The sequence below is a fragment of the Nipponia nippon genome, unplaced genomic scaffold (assembly GCF_047370975.1).
Source record: "Nipponia nippon isolate SJK-2023a ecotype South Korea unplaced genomic scaffold, ASM4737097v1 scaffold_25, whole genome shotgun sequence".
Lineage (NCBI taxonomy): Eukaryota > Metazoa > Chordata > Aves > Pelecaniformes > Threskiornithidae > Nipponia > Nipponia nippon.
Genome location: NW_028262342.1, coordinates 2,366,162 through 2,379,454, shown reverse-complemented (window position 1 = coordinate 2,379,454; position 13,293 = coordinate 2,366,162). Strand labels below are relative to the sequence as shown.

Here is a 13,293-nt window from a genome sequence, read left to right as displayed (position 1 = left end):
TTGGCTGGTGAATTGGGACCTCCAGAGGGGTGGCCAGCGTTCCTGTGCATCACTGACCAAATTCTCCATTTGACCAAAATCCTGAGCGTGAAAGGGAAGCCGCAGCCAGGACATGATGAGGATGTGGGGCAGATTGGCTTGGCCGAGCAGCTGAGACCCTCCGTTTTGGCTGTCAGTAGGTGCTTTCCTGGGCCCACCCAAATCCTATCAACCTGCTTCCTCCCCCTCAGCCAGCTCAAGGGCTGCATGTTGGGCATCTCTCTGCCTTGGATAGTCCTCACTGTAAGCACGTTTATAACTCTGATACCAGCAACAGAAGAACACAGGGACTTCCAGCCTCCACTAACCCATCATCTTGTCTCTGATAAATCACAACTAGGGCTCAGAAACCAGCCAAGGCAATATTTACTCCCTCTAATGCTTCCTGATGTATGGGAAGGGCAGCCTCTCCCAGGAGGAGGGTTAGCAGGCTGCCTGAGCTTGCAACTATGAGCATTTGGGATGCCCAGCTAACTCGCTGGCCAGGGTACCCAGGCACATCTCAGCAGGGCAGCCACGCTGTGGCAGCAATGCCATCGCTGGCCACCGTGGCAAGGAGGGGCAGGTGCCTTCTTTTAGCAAAAAGCAGCCAGGAAGCAAGAGGGAGAAAGGTGGGTCCCCACCGGCAGCCCCGAGGACACTGCAGGACGAGAGCGCTTTCAGCCCAAATACTCAGAGGGAATGTTGGGCAGCTAGCCGGACCTACCAGCATCACAGCCCCAGCTGCAAATCCCCCAGGATGGTGTACAAGCTTGCCCCAACCCTTCCGACTCACCGTGTTCAGGGGAGCTTCAGGAGCACGAAGCTAAGTCACCTCTCGCCCCACCTGCAGCAGGCGCATCCCTCTCCCTGCTGGGAAACAGGACCCAGGGTTGGGGGGGGAACCAAGCAGGTGGGGTTAATGCAGCAGCCAAGCCTTATAAACACCACAAATCCCATGATTTTAACCCAACTGACCACAGCTGATGGTTAAATGCCTCCTCCTCCTCCCACCACCACACACGGCTATGGGGCTGCCAGGACCCAGCAGCATCTTTGCCAGGGTCTGGGCTCCTTTCCCCCCCAGGAGTTGCCCGCCACATCACCCCGACACCAGAGCATCCTTCATGCCAACCCCAGAAATGGCATGGAAATGCGGCAAAAGTCTCCCTTGAATGTTTTGTGTCCTCCCCTGTGCACCACGCCATACCTTACCCTTGCCATGCCGTCACCTTCCCTCCTTCCCTAAAACTCCTTAATTTAGGATTAAACCAAACCATCCCAAATGCCCGTGCTGGCAGGGCTCAGCCCCGCTGTCCTGGGGCACAGGGGGAAGAGGAGAGGGGATTTGCCTTCTGGTTTTGAATTTTCTGTTACCAGGAACTCTATAAATAGGTCCTTGCACAACTGCGTGTCTCCAGAAGTCAAGACCTTAAGGAAGGCGAAACTTGACAGTTTTTACAAGAATCACTAGCCCCAAAATCATGATAAAATATTTCAATCCTAGAATTATTTCAATGGGCTTCTGCTAATGGTGTTAATCAGCAGCACCGTTGCTCCAGCTCCACGATGGCTCTCAGCAGGGTGGGGGATCCAACATGGCAAAAAATCAGGTGTTGACCAAATGCCCTGATTTTGCTGGGAGGAGAAATGCTTTTCTGCACTTTTTACCCTTTATAGGGAATTAATGCTACACTCTCCTTCACCCACATGGAAAAACAGTCACGGTCCTGAAATGCTCTCCCAGCTCCATCCCTGCCTGAGCCCTCGCCCCTTACAACAGGCGGACAGCAGCCGCTCCGGCTGTATTTCTATCATTGTCCCTAACCCGAGGCTGGATTTTTTTTCCCCGAAAGCAGCTTGGCAGCAGGAGCTCAGCCTGCGACGAGAGCGTAGAGCAGCCACGGCACCTGGGCAGGAGGTTATTTTTAACCTGATTCTTAACTACATGATGCGATCTGATGTGATTAAATAAAGCATGAAACTCTCTGTAGGGTTCTGCGTAGCGAGTTCAGAGCTGCCCAGTTCTCTGCGGTGTCTCTCCCACTGCCATCTGCCGGTCACCATTTAGCAGGGCTAGCAGTGACCGTGACCTAAAAAAACCCCGCAGGCAGCTGGTTTCCTGCAAGAGAGCTGGTGCTGCTGGGCTCCTGCAGCAGATTTCAGGGAGAAAGGAAACGCAGAGCCGCGGGGCAGCCTCGCCAGGCAAAGCAGGGGTGGAAGGATGGGGAAAAGCAAAAAGCAAAGGTCTGATCCCAGCATCACTCCTGTGCCGCGAGTTTATGCCTCCCGAGGGCCTTTCCCCGCGTGCTGCTCGCAGCTGGGTGATGTTCTGCACTGAAAATGCTGCAGAAGCACAGGATCTGGGGACACACACTTGCATTTAACTTCTTTTTTTGCTGCAAAGAGGAAAAAGTGTGCGTTTGGGGGCGGGAAGGGGCTGGCTGCTGGGCCTCTCAAAACAGGGAACCAGAAGCGCTCCAGCCCCAGTTTCGATCTCTTTTTTTGCTCGGAGCTCTCTTCCTCTTGCTTTCCGTGCCCAAAAATTCCTGGTGGGGACACATTTTTGCTTTGCACTCTGCTGGGCGCTCGGGGAATACTCCCTACGTCATTCTCAATCTCCTCCTTCTGCTGCTTTTACACAGCCTTAAAAACATGAAGTTGCAACCTTGCAAAAACCGGCACCCCGATGCTTTTGGAAAGCAAAACACCCCTTCAGCACCCCCAGGAGCCACACTGTCTTTTAGCAGTTCTACCTAAGCACACGATCAAGAGCATTTTACAGATATAATGAGCAGGTCCCCGGCTTCCAGATCCCCCAGCGAGACACTGCACGCCCCACAACAGACTTTCACAACAGGGTTTATTCAGTGCATGCTCTGGGGATGCACAGGACACAGCATCGTGGGGGAGGACACGAATATTGGCCTTCAGGTCATTCTCCACCTCATCTCTTTAAGAAATCAAAGGATGCAACCACCAGGGAAGGGACTGTATCTCCTAGCCCCTTCCACCGGTCTGCAAAGCTTGTCACATATTTAACACACCTTACTGGGAGTCCTCAGGGGAAGGGAGCAGAGACATGGGGGAATAAAACACACAGTGTCCCAGACAACGAAAGCGGTCCTCCAACAAGTCCTGGAACCATTGGTAACCTCTAACATCATTCACTTGGCTCTCTTGAGCTCAAATTGTACCAGCACACGTGATGACTTGTTTCTCCTAGACCAGGTTCCACCACAGGCAAAATACATGTCAACCGGGATCTGTATCTAAATTCAAATACACTTAAGTTATGCAAAGAAAGAAGCCATGCAGAAGAAAGCTGTATGAAGGAGACGATGACTCCTCTTTAGCGCTGAAGGTTTTTCTTCTGTGCATGCACACAGGTGCAGGCACACGCGTAAAATACAGTCATGGCAATGGACTAACTGTGAAATGGGTACATGCGGTAGAGAGCAGAAGAGAGGAAGGAGGCGAGGGCTGCAGAGGTGTGAGGAGGAGAAAGGAGTACAGCTGGGTAGTACTGGCCATAGCTAAACCAGAACCAGGAAGGAAACAGAAATCCTTTCCTGTGGGGAAAAAAAAAAAGCCACTCTTTTTGGACAAGAAAGGAAGAGATGAAACTTCTCCAAAATCGAGACAGACAGACACATCAGGAGGGGAAAAGAGCATATTTGTTGGAAACTCATCCTGACAAACACCAAACCCAACCACCACGTCTCATCTACAGACAAACACCAAAACCAATGACCACGTCTCATCGCCACTCGGGTTTCCAAGTCATTTTGCTTTCCCTGGGGACATGGTGTGGTGGGGCCTGCCAGCCACACAGGTGGGGGGGAGAGCTCATCATTTCCAGTTTGAAAACGGACCAGAAGCCCAGGCTGGTCAGGAAGAAAAGAGAAGCGTCCAAGGTCACCAGCATTATGGCAGACACCCTCCTGCCCTTGGGTCTCCTCGGGAAGGGGACCAAGTTCCCATGGGACTGCCAGCTGCCCTTGGCTCGTCAGGGCTGGAGCAGATGAGGCAGCGTAAGAAGAGAGCGTGTCAACCTGAATTGTCCGTGGTGTCTCCCAAGCCTACCAGGGTTGTGGAACAACCAATGCTGAAGAAAGCCTTGGTGACTGGTGCAGGGACAGCTGAGAAAGACCATTCAAAGCAGAAGGCCCACCAGGATGACACTGGGTAGGAGGAAGAGTGAAAGCCCCAAGCAGGTACTGGGGGCTCCACCCGTGGGCTGATCCATGCTTGTCTGGTCTGAGTTTGTCTCCAGTTCTTCAGTGTCCAGGGCACCTGCTGGCAGAAGAAAACCTGGAGTTAGAGGGGAAGATCTGGACAAAAGAGAAACTCCCGGTCATGCAGGTCCATCAGCGACGTGCACCAAGACACCGCGAGGTAGCAGTGGCCCGATCCAGCGAAGGCGTGACACAGCTGGTGGGTTAGTGGGGAGCAGGCTGTAAACAAAACCATGCTTCACAAACGAGACATCCAACCAGCCCCTTCAGCGTTAGAGGAAAGAGTGAGGAAAAGGGTTGGTGCCACGTACGAGAGGAGGATCCAAAGGACCAGTCCGATACTGGTTCCTCCCAAGCGCTCTCCATGCTGCTTGGGGATCACTGAACATCTGAGTGTCCATGCCAGGGCAGACTCCACAATTACCTTACCTGAGAGGGAGGTCTGGAAAGCAGGGCTCTGCCCTTTTTTTTCTTTGGAAGATGATGTTAAGCGCAAGAAGGTGGGCTCTCCAGGGCTGAAGACCACTGACTTTGAGGGGGTTATGAGCTCAGCTTTATTGAAACCTAACTTGATCTCTGGAACAATTTGGCTGAGGGATGGAGGTGGACTGGAAAAGGCTGATTTCTCTTTCCCATCCTCTTTGACACCTTTATTTGTTTCTGGGAATGATTTGGGGCTGAAGGCTGTGCCCATGCTTTCTAATAAAGCCGGATCCACTGTGGTTAAGGGGCTAACAGGCTCTCCGGTGTCTACGTCTACTTCTGGAGATACTTTATAATCGACGTCTAACGTGGACTCAAAGGAAAGAGTTAGCCCAGTTGCCTCAGTAGGATTGGGTCTTTCTGTTTCAGTGGGTTCTGGGTTTGTGGCTGTGGCAGTTTTTGGTTGCATCTTTGCCGTTGTGGTAGGTGCTGGTGCGGTAGTGGTGAGTTTTGGCTTTGCTGGTGTTGTAGTGGCAGGTGTTGGCTTGGCTGTAGTGGTGGTAGATGTTGGTGTGGTGGGTGTTGGCTTGGCTGTGGCAGGTTTTGGCTTAGCCACACTTGTGGTGGGTTTTGGTGTGGTGGGTGCTGGCTTGGCTGTAGTGGTGGGTGTGGTGGGTGCTGGCTTGGCCATAGTTGTGGGTTTTGGTGTGGTGGGCGTTGGCTTGGCTGTAGTGGTGGTTGTGGTGGGTGCTGGCTTGGCCATAGCTATAGTGGGTTTTGGTGTGGTGGGTGCTGGCTTGGCTGTAGTGGTGGTTGTGGTGGGTGTTGGCTGGGCTGTAGTGGTGGTTGTGGTGGGTTTTGGTGTGGTGGGTGTTAGCTTGGCTGGAGTGGTGGTTGTGGTGGGTTTTGGTGTGGTGGGTGCTGGCTTGGCTGTAGTGGTGGTTGTGGTGGGTGTTGGCTGGGCTGTAGTGGTGGTTGTGGTGGGTTTTGGTGTGGTGGGTGTTAGCTTGGCTGGAGTGGTGGTTGTGGTGGGTTTTGGTGTGGTGGGTGTTGTCTTGGCTGTAGTGGTGGTTGTGGTGAGTGTTGGCTTGCTGGTAGTGGTGGTTGTGGTGGGTTTTGGTGTGGTGGGTGTTAGCTTAGTGGTAGCAGTTGTGGTGGGTTTTGGCATGACGGTTGTTAGCATGGTGGGCTTTGGCTTGGCAGTAGCGGTGGTGGCTGCTGGCATGGTGGGTTTTGGCTTGGCCATGGCTGTGGTGGCTGCTGGTGTTGCGGGTTTTGACTTGGCTGGGGTTGTTGTTGGGAGCGTGGTGGCATGTTTTGGCTTGGCTGGCGTTGTGATGGGTGCTAGTGTTGTGGGTTTTGGCTTGGCTGTGGTTGGGAGTGTGGTTGTGGGTGGTTTGGCTGTGGTTGGGAGCATGGTTGTGTGTTGTGGTTTGGCTGTGGTTGTGGTTGGGAGCGTGGTTGTGGGTGGTGGCTTGGCTGTGGTTGTGGTTGGAAGCGTGGTTTTGGGTGGTGGCTTGGCGGTGGTTGGGAGCGTGGTTGTGGGTGGTGGCTTGGCTGTGGTTGGGATTGTGGTTGGGGGTGGTGGCTTGGCTGTGGTTGTGGTTGGAAGTGTGGTTTTGGGTAGTGGCTTGGCGGTGGTTGGGAGCGTGGTTGTGGGTGGTGGCTTGGCTGTGGTTGTGGTTGGAAGTGTGGTTTTGGGTAGTGGCTTGGCGGTGGTTGGGAGCGTGGTTGTGGGTGGTGGCTTGGCTGTGGTTGTGGTTGGAAGTGTGGTTGCGGGTCTTGGCTTAGCTGTGGTGGGCACTGGTGTTGCGGGTTCTGGTTTGGCTGTGATTGTGGGTTTTGGCATGGCTGTGGTTGGGGTGGATGGGCTTGCCTTTGGTGTCACAGGGGCTGGAGTGGTCTCTTCTACAGTGGGTTCTGGTGAGAGATGAAAAGTGCCATCCATTAGGGCTGGGGTCAGCTGACCTCAACAGATCCCCTGCGCTAAGCAGGGCCAGCAGAAATCAGCTGGGGGTTGAAGCAGCAGCCGACCCCTCTCAGGTCACTCTGGGCCATCCCCCAGCTTTGAGGTTCCCAACCTGGAGACATCTCATCTCCCTCACACAACCTCCTGCCCCTTGGGGTCAGGGCATCCTCATGGGGCAACAATGGCTGGCCAAGGGGGTACGAGGTCCTTGTCTGATCCTCCTCATCTTGAGGCAGCTGACCTGTCTTAGGGACTGCCCTCGCACCTGATGTCTCATGATCCAGTCCTGGAACTGCTGGTCCAGGGCTTCCCGATAGCTCCAGGAAGGTTCAGAGCTTGGACCCCAACCCAAGGGTCTGAGTCCCAATAGCCTGTCAAGGGACACATGCCACTTCGCTTCACTTACCACACAAGGAGTTGACACAGACCGTGCCCTCGGGACATTGTGAGCACGAGGGTCCTTCCTTGTACGGCTTTCGGCCTTTCATATTACCCCTGGAAGCAGAAAATGCCAAGAAAAAGAAGGTGTGAGGAGAGGGGGAAACACCCATCCCAAAGAGGGGGTCTGCTTCAACCGGAATATCCCAGCCAAGGCAAAAGTCGGGATTAATGTAAAAAACAGGTCTTGGTCTCCTGCCACAGACTGTCAGTGCCGTTTACCCAACAACCTGACCCCAAGGCTGCTAAAACCAGGGGAGACAGCTCCACGGGCCAGATCCTTCACCACCCCTTACAACAGAGCAGTCAATGGGCATTTGGACATGTGATTTTGTCTCCCAAAGACCCCTAAGGAGGTCGGCAGCAACCGGCCGCTCTTGTTGGTCTCGCCAGCTCCAAGCAAGTGGTCCCCAAGGCTAGTCCCAGGGCTTTGCAAGCGGCCACCCACCTCTGCTCCCATGTCCAACCCTTCCTGTTGGTACAAATGGGCTTCTCTACCCCAGGCGACCGCTGCTGCCGGCGGGGAAGAGCAAAGCACAGAGCAGGGAGCTGCCACTTGTACCCTCAGCTACGGCAGCATCACCTTGGGCAGCTCTCGGAGGCGGGGAGCTCCCTCCTCAGGTCTGTGCCAGGAGCTGAACCAGACCTCAGCAGTCGCAATCACGGGCGAGGATCACCAGACAACCCTTCCTTCCTTTGTGACCAGCCCAAGATAACAAAGGCCTTTCTTGGAATTGCTTTGTTTTTATTTCTGAACAAGGCCAAATCCTGCTCTGCTCTAGGGACTGAAGGATGGACGTTTCCAGCACAGAAACCCCGTCAAGCCACGCGAGGCATGGGACTTACGGGGGATAATAGTTGCAAACAAGCAGGTACATGTCCTCTGTTTCAATTCCGTCGATCTTCTCACAAAAATTTGCCCCACAGCCGATCTGATGCGTGCTTGCCCAGACCACCTAAGGCAAAGACCAGGGGTGAAGGTGAGGTGACTGGGGGAAGGCAGGCACCCTGTTGGCAACCTGTCCCCTGGCCTTGAAGGCTGCTCTGTCACCACACCAGTGTCCCCCTCATCTCAGTGTGTGCCCCCACATCCCCACGTTGCTTTAGCATCCAGGATCCTGCCCCTTGCCCCTGTCCGACCACCTTCCCAACCCAGGGCTGCAGTCCACATATCCAAGTGCCACAGCTTTCCTACCGTGTAGTCTACCCAGGCAGAGCATCACTATCTGTGCTTTGGTCCTGGAACCCTCCATACATGCATCCTTCTATTTACCAGCACCATCTCTGCTTCTCCTTGCTCCCACCCAAGCTGTGAAGAAACACGGAGGCCTCATATCTCTGCCTAAGACAAGCTGGCACCCAGCTCTGCCGAGTAGCCAAAAAGGGCTGCAGAGCTTGTTTCAAAGTGGTCTTTCTCTAAAAAGGCTGGTCATGGCTGGCACCACGCCCAGGTGCCCCTGTACCATGGTGATTCCTGCCTGGTTCCCCATCCCTTTGCAAAGACTCTGGGAGGAGCTGGGGTGCTGGTACAGCTTCTTTCCCAACAACCCCATCCCTCTGCCCCACCAGCTTGGTACCTGGGTGTAGTGGCCACACATCTGCCCGGGGACACACGTGGAAGTCGTCAGGTTGTAGTATTTCTCCTCCCCGTTCCAGTCCTCCACAGCGAATTCCAGGTCCAGGGTTGGGGCCATAGCGAAGAGGTTTTCCCCCCGTCGTCCCCTCTCCTTGTTGTGGTCCCAGATGCACTTCTCTGCGTAGGCTTGAGCAAAGGCCTCCAGCTCCGTGTCCCAGCTCTGAAAGGAGCTCGGCGTCAGCACACGGAGAGGGACACTGGGCTCTCCGACATACAGAAGGACGTGTACCAAGGACCCCTGGGCTCTCTGGCCACAATTTCCCCATTCACGAGTAAAATTCAAATCCCTACCAACATAGTCCTCAGGAGAGGGGAGCTCCACAGTCAGTCTCAGCCCAAACCAAACCTTAGCTTATAGATCAGACGGGGGAAGGTCAGTGCATCAGCACAACCCTCACAACCTTGCCCGGAGCATCTCTATCATCATCATGGAGCATCCTCCACTCAGCATGGAGAAACCGTGAAGCTGGATGGAGGAAAGCAGGGAACTCACCCCGGGTCACACAGGAGGGGGCCTGGGGACATCCCTCTTTGACCAGGGTGGGGATGGGAGGAGAGCGGGACACATCCCCAGCAGCTGCACAGAGCCTGGGAGCACACGCTCCTGGGAAACATCATCTGTTTGCCTGGATCTGAGACACGGCCGACCGGCTGCCTGCCAAGAGCCCCCTCCGGAGCCGCAGTGGCCCTGCCGCCAGCTGAGCCCACTGGCCCGCAGCCCCCCGCCGGCCGCATTGATATGCGGGAGGAGAGGTTTTCTCGCAGGGAGGCACACAGGGAACCCTACGCCGCAGCTGTTTGGACTGGCCTTGCACCATTTGATGGAGACAGCAGCTCTGCTTCTGCAGCGGGCTGGAAGGCAGCCCAGCAACCAGCGGATCCTAAGGGGGGACCTTCCCGGCCAGAGCCAGGGCTGGATCCAAAGGGGGACAGAGCATGGCCCCGGTGCAGAGCACGTCACCATCGGGGTGTTGAGGGGATGCGGACGGGCCCCTGAGCAGCAGCACTAAGGGACCGGGGGGGAAGGAAACACTGAAATACCTGGATGGAGGCACAGAGTATGGGTTGACCTCCCACCGTGGCCCCAAGCCAGGCTGAGAGCGATGGCTGGAAACCCAGTTTGGGGAGCGCACGCCCCTCTGCCTCTGGCACGGAGCTGGGCTCCATAAACAGGGGACTCGCACCTGCAGGATTTGCCTCATTAAAAAAGAAAAGTGGCTTTAGGCTATGCGTTCCCCCCATCGCCTAACTATTTCCACAGCAACCAGATCCGTGTCCCAAACAGAAGTGCGGGGTGACCTCAGCCGGGCACGGTGCCACGGCAGCAGGTGAACTCGGAGGTGAAGACAGCCCAAGCAAACCTCCCGGGAGGGAGGCAAGGACAGCGCTCTCATGGAAAACCTCTACCAAGAGATCGTCAGGGCTGCTGCAAGCTAAACATTTGTTGTGCTTCAAAAAAAAAAAGCCTTTGGCATTGGACTGTGAGTGGGTCCTGTATGTTTGAGCAGAAACAAAGCAAGGCTGCGGAGGGGAGCATCTCGAAGCACGCGATCTGCAATCAAAGCTTCAGCCGGGAGCAGCAGTCACTGGTTCAGAATTGCCGCTGGCTTAAGGACCTTGAGAGATTGTTTCCCTCAGGCGTTCGCTAAGACTTTGGCTCCAAAGCCCTTATTCTCCAAGTTTTCTGTGCCTTGCTCTGGTGGGTGTCCATGGGATCATGGTGCTTAGGGTCCTCGCTCTGTCCCCTTTGAGTCTGAAGTCACTAGTCCCTGTAACTGAACGCAGCTTTTTCCTTCATTTGCTCAGCAAGCTCCCATTTCCCAGCCCACAAAGGTTTAATTCAGCCTGGTCAACTTTTGGGCCAGGTCTCCTCCAAGCACACTGTGACCGAAAGGGCAAAGCACTCCAATGTCCATGATAAACAGTTGTCCTCCTCCTCCTCCATACATGCTAACAGCGAGAAAAGTCACATGTGGTGCAAGATAAAACACGATAGCCAAATTTTAATCAAATCAAGGGTCCAAATAAGACAAAAAGCAGCACTAGCTCGAGAGCTCGTTTTTGCTGCCGCTGCAGCCACCCGTGATGGCGGGTGCCTGACTCGATTTCCCCAAGCGAAATGGGAGATCCCTCACCTCCAAGGCAGCCACGCACAAGGCATGGTGGGGATTAGAAGAGTGATGGAAAGCCCAAATAAGTGAACGCCCTGGTTGCCATCTTTGAAGTTGACGTTCCCTCCTATAGATAAAAGCCCATTCACCTGCAAAGGCAAATACAACGCGCCAGGCGATGCCCCGCACGGCAGGAGCCCGGGGCGCCTGCTCACGGCCACGTCTCCCCTGCCTTTCCTCCCCAGCGGGCACACGCGGGAGCGAGAGCTGCATCGCTCTCGCACAGAGCATCAGGGCACTCGGATCACACTTAGGAACTTCCACAACCAAAGACAACTCTATAGGTGAAAGCAAACTCATCTCTTCAGAGGCAATTTAGGGAATCCCTTCATCAATACCTCGTTGTAGCCCTACAGAAGAATTGCCTCCCCTAAAGAAAACCCCGATCCCTCCTAGCATTAAGATCGAGGCTTGCACTACGCGAACACCCTCTGACATTCTCCTACAATAAAAGCCACTCACCATCTTCAGCATATCCATAGCAGGAGGAGAGACCCGGGAGCGGTATTTATTATGCCCATCCAAGATGATCTTCTTTTCTTCATCACTCAGGGACCAGCTCAGCTCCAGCGCTGTGAGCAACAGCAAAACAGGAGGAAGACCTGAGCTCAGCATCGTGCAGCCAGCTTCTGCTCTTAGCAGCCCACGGCTCTGGCAGTCAGATTTAAAGCACCTCCCAAAAGCAAGGAACACCCAACAGCTTGAAGATTGGGGAGGAAATGTATTTCTTTATTAGAGCAGTGTTTCGGAGCCACGCGGTACACACCCATCTCACATATCAGCCTTGATGGAGAAGCAGCAGTACGGCCGGTGCCAACGAGCGCGCAGGGTCCGCTCCCCGAGACAGACCCCGTGCCTGAATCGTAATCCTGGGATCGGTGTTTTCATCCAAGCCTCTGCTGCTCCAAACCTCAGGCATCCCCTCAGCCCTCGGTTATGTGTCCTCTCTTCTACCTCCTGCCCCTTTTCTCCTCAACTACAATAATAATCCCCGAGCAACCAGCAAAGCCCTGTTTTACACGAGGGTCCTCCCTGCTCCCTGGAATGCAGCTGTGTCTGGAAACGGAGGCAACCAGATGCAACTGCTGAGAACCATTTGCAGCACAGTCCCTCCCCGGCTGGGAGCCAGAGCCCACCTCGCCCAGCCCCGTGTCCCTGCACCGGCCGCGCTGGGGGGACGAGCAGCTGAGGAATGACCCCCCGGGGCTCCCCCAGCCTGCTGGGAAGGGGGTGGGTTGATGCCCTTCCCTGTGCCATCAGGAGAAGGGTGAGCAGGAGCAGAAGCACAGCATATAGAGCTGAAATTGCCCCAAAAATGGGGAGTTGAGAGTCTATAGCTGTCTTCGGGGCTGGCTGGAATAAGCAGCCCTTAGCTCGGCAGGGCCGGGCCGTGCTCCCCCCCAGACGGACACCTGGAGGGCTCAGAGTCAGGTGTCCCGAGTCGCCCCGCCATGGAGACTGTCTGGCAGAGACCCTCCAGCCCGCCTGCAGCCTCCTCCTCCCCATCTGCGGTTGTGCAACCGCCCCGGCTCTGCTCCAGGAGCTGCCTTTGGGGATCGCAAGCTATTAGAAAGGATCAGCGGGTGGGCAGCGCTGGCTAGCAGAGCCAAGTTAATCACACGCTGTCGGCTCTGCCTCCCCCTCTCCCCTCCCCAGGCGATGCTTTGCCATTTTTCCTTTTGCTTTGGACCATGCTGATCACCTCTTGCCACAATAGCTCTCCTACTGCCCCCCAAATCTCTTACCTCTGCACATTACCTTCTCCTTCACTAGGTGCAGGGTCTACCATACTCCCCGTAGTCCAACAATGTCTGCAAGCAGGGTCTGAGGCCAGTGTCTCAACAGGCCGTCTTCAACTCATCTGGTCAAACCAGAGGTTCCCGTTTATCGCTAAGGCGAACTGCAGGCCTGGAATCTGGGTCAAGGCCAACCCATCTCCACCATGAGACACCTCAAAAGCTCCGCTGCTGCATCTCCAGAGACCTGGCGAAACAACTAGAAAGGATCAACACTGGCTCCAACTCCTGTCAGCCAGCTCGCCATGGCTTGGCTTACGAGGAACAAGGCAGGGCCGAGAAGATCCCAACGCATGTACTGGTCTCTGCAAATGCGATGGGGAGATGAAGGGCCAAGCTCCGCGGAGCCCCTGGCACTACAGCATCCTGAGGAGCCTCGCAGGAGATAGCGCAGCAGCAGGGATTAAGGGAAAATGGGACACACAGTGCTCGTGGGGAAGAGAAAACAGCCCTGGAGTAGCCACAACCGGGGCACGGGACTCACGGGGAAACGTGAGTAACGGCCGATGCATTTGGCAAGGTCAGGCGCGGCTGCTGGCAAAGGGGGCGCAGGGCCATTTCTCAACTCCCCAACCTGCCCCGACGGCTCTTTCTGGAGCCAACG

General features: G+C 55.2%; 1 protein-coding gene across 4 annotated transcripts; it reads right to left on the bottom strand.

Moving 5' to 3' along the window:
• Positions 1-2,864: 2,864 nt before the first annotated feature.
• PI16 (peptidase inhibitor 16) lies at positions 2,865-12,776 on the bottom strand. 4 transcript variants are annotated; one of them, XM_087762078.1, is made up of 7 exons: positions 12,639-12,776; positions 11,356-11,465; positions 8,664-8,882; positions 7,933-8,042; positions 7,055-7,143; positions 4,686-6,599; positions 2,865-4,317 (listed from the first exon to the last, which is right to left on the bottom strand). In XM_087762078.1, the coding sequence occupies exons 1-7, from the start codon at positions 12,646-12,648 to the stop codon at positions 4,175-4,177; spliced, it is 2,595 nt and encodes an 864-aa protein (XP_087618204.1). In that variant the 5' UTR covers positions 12,649-12,776; the 3' UTR covers positions 2,865-4,174. The 4 variants fall into 4 exon arrangements, with proteins under 4 accessions (XP_087618204.1, XP_087618203.1, XP_087618201.1 ...); XM_087762077.1 differs by having other exon boundaries at positions 12,652-12,774; XM_087762075.1 differs by lacking the exon at positions 12,639-12,776 and having other exon boundaries at positions 11,356-11,870.
• Positions 12,777-13,293: the final 517 nt, after the last annotated feature.

What these genes read in the sequence shown, in the direction of transcription:
- PI16 (XM_087762075.1), bottom strand. Translation starts at nt 11,508, where the DNA reads ATGCTGAGCTCAGGTCTTCCTCCTGTTTTGCTGTTGCTCACAGCGCTG. An exon ending in GTTTGCAACTATTATCCCCC is followed by an intron (nt 7,144 to 7,932) that starts GTAAGTCCCATG and finishes TTCTGCTTCCAG; the next exon opens with GGGTAATATGAAAGGCCGAA. An exon ending in CTGTGTCAACTCCTTGTGTG is followed by an intron (nt 6,600 to 7,054) that starts GTAAGTGAAGCG and finishes ATCTCTCACCAG; the next exon opens with AACCCACTGTAGAAGAGACC.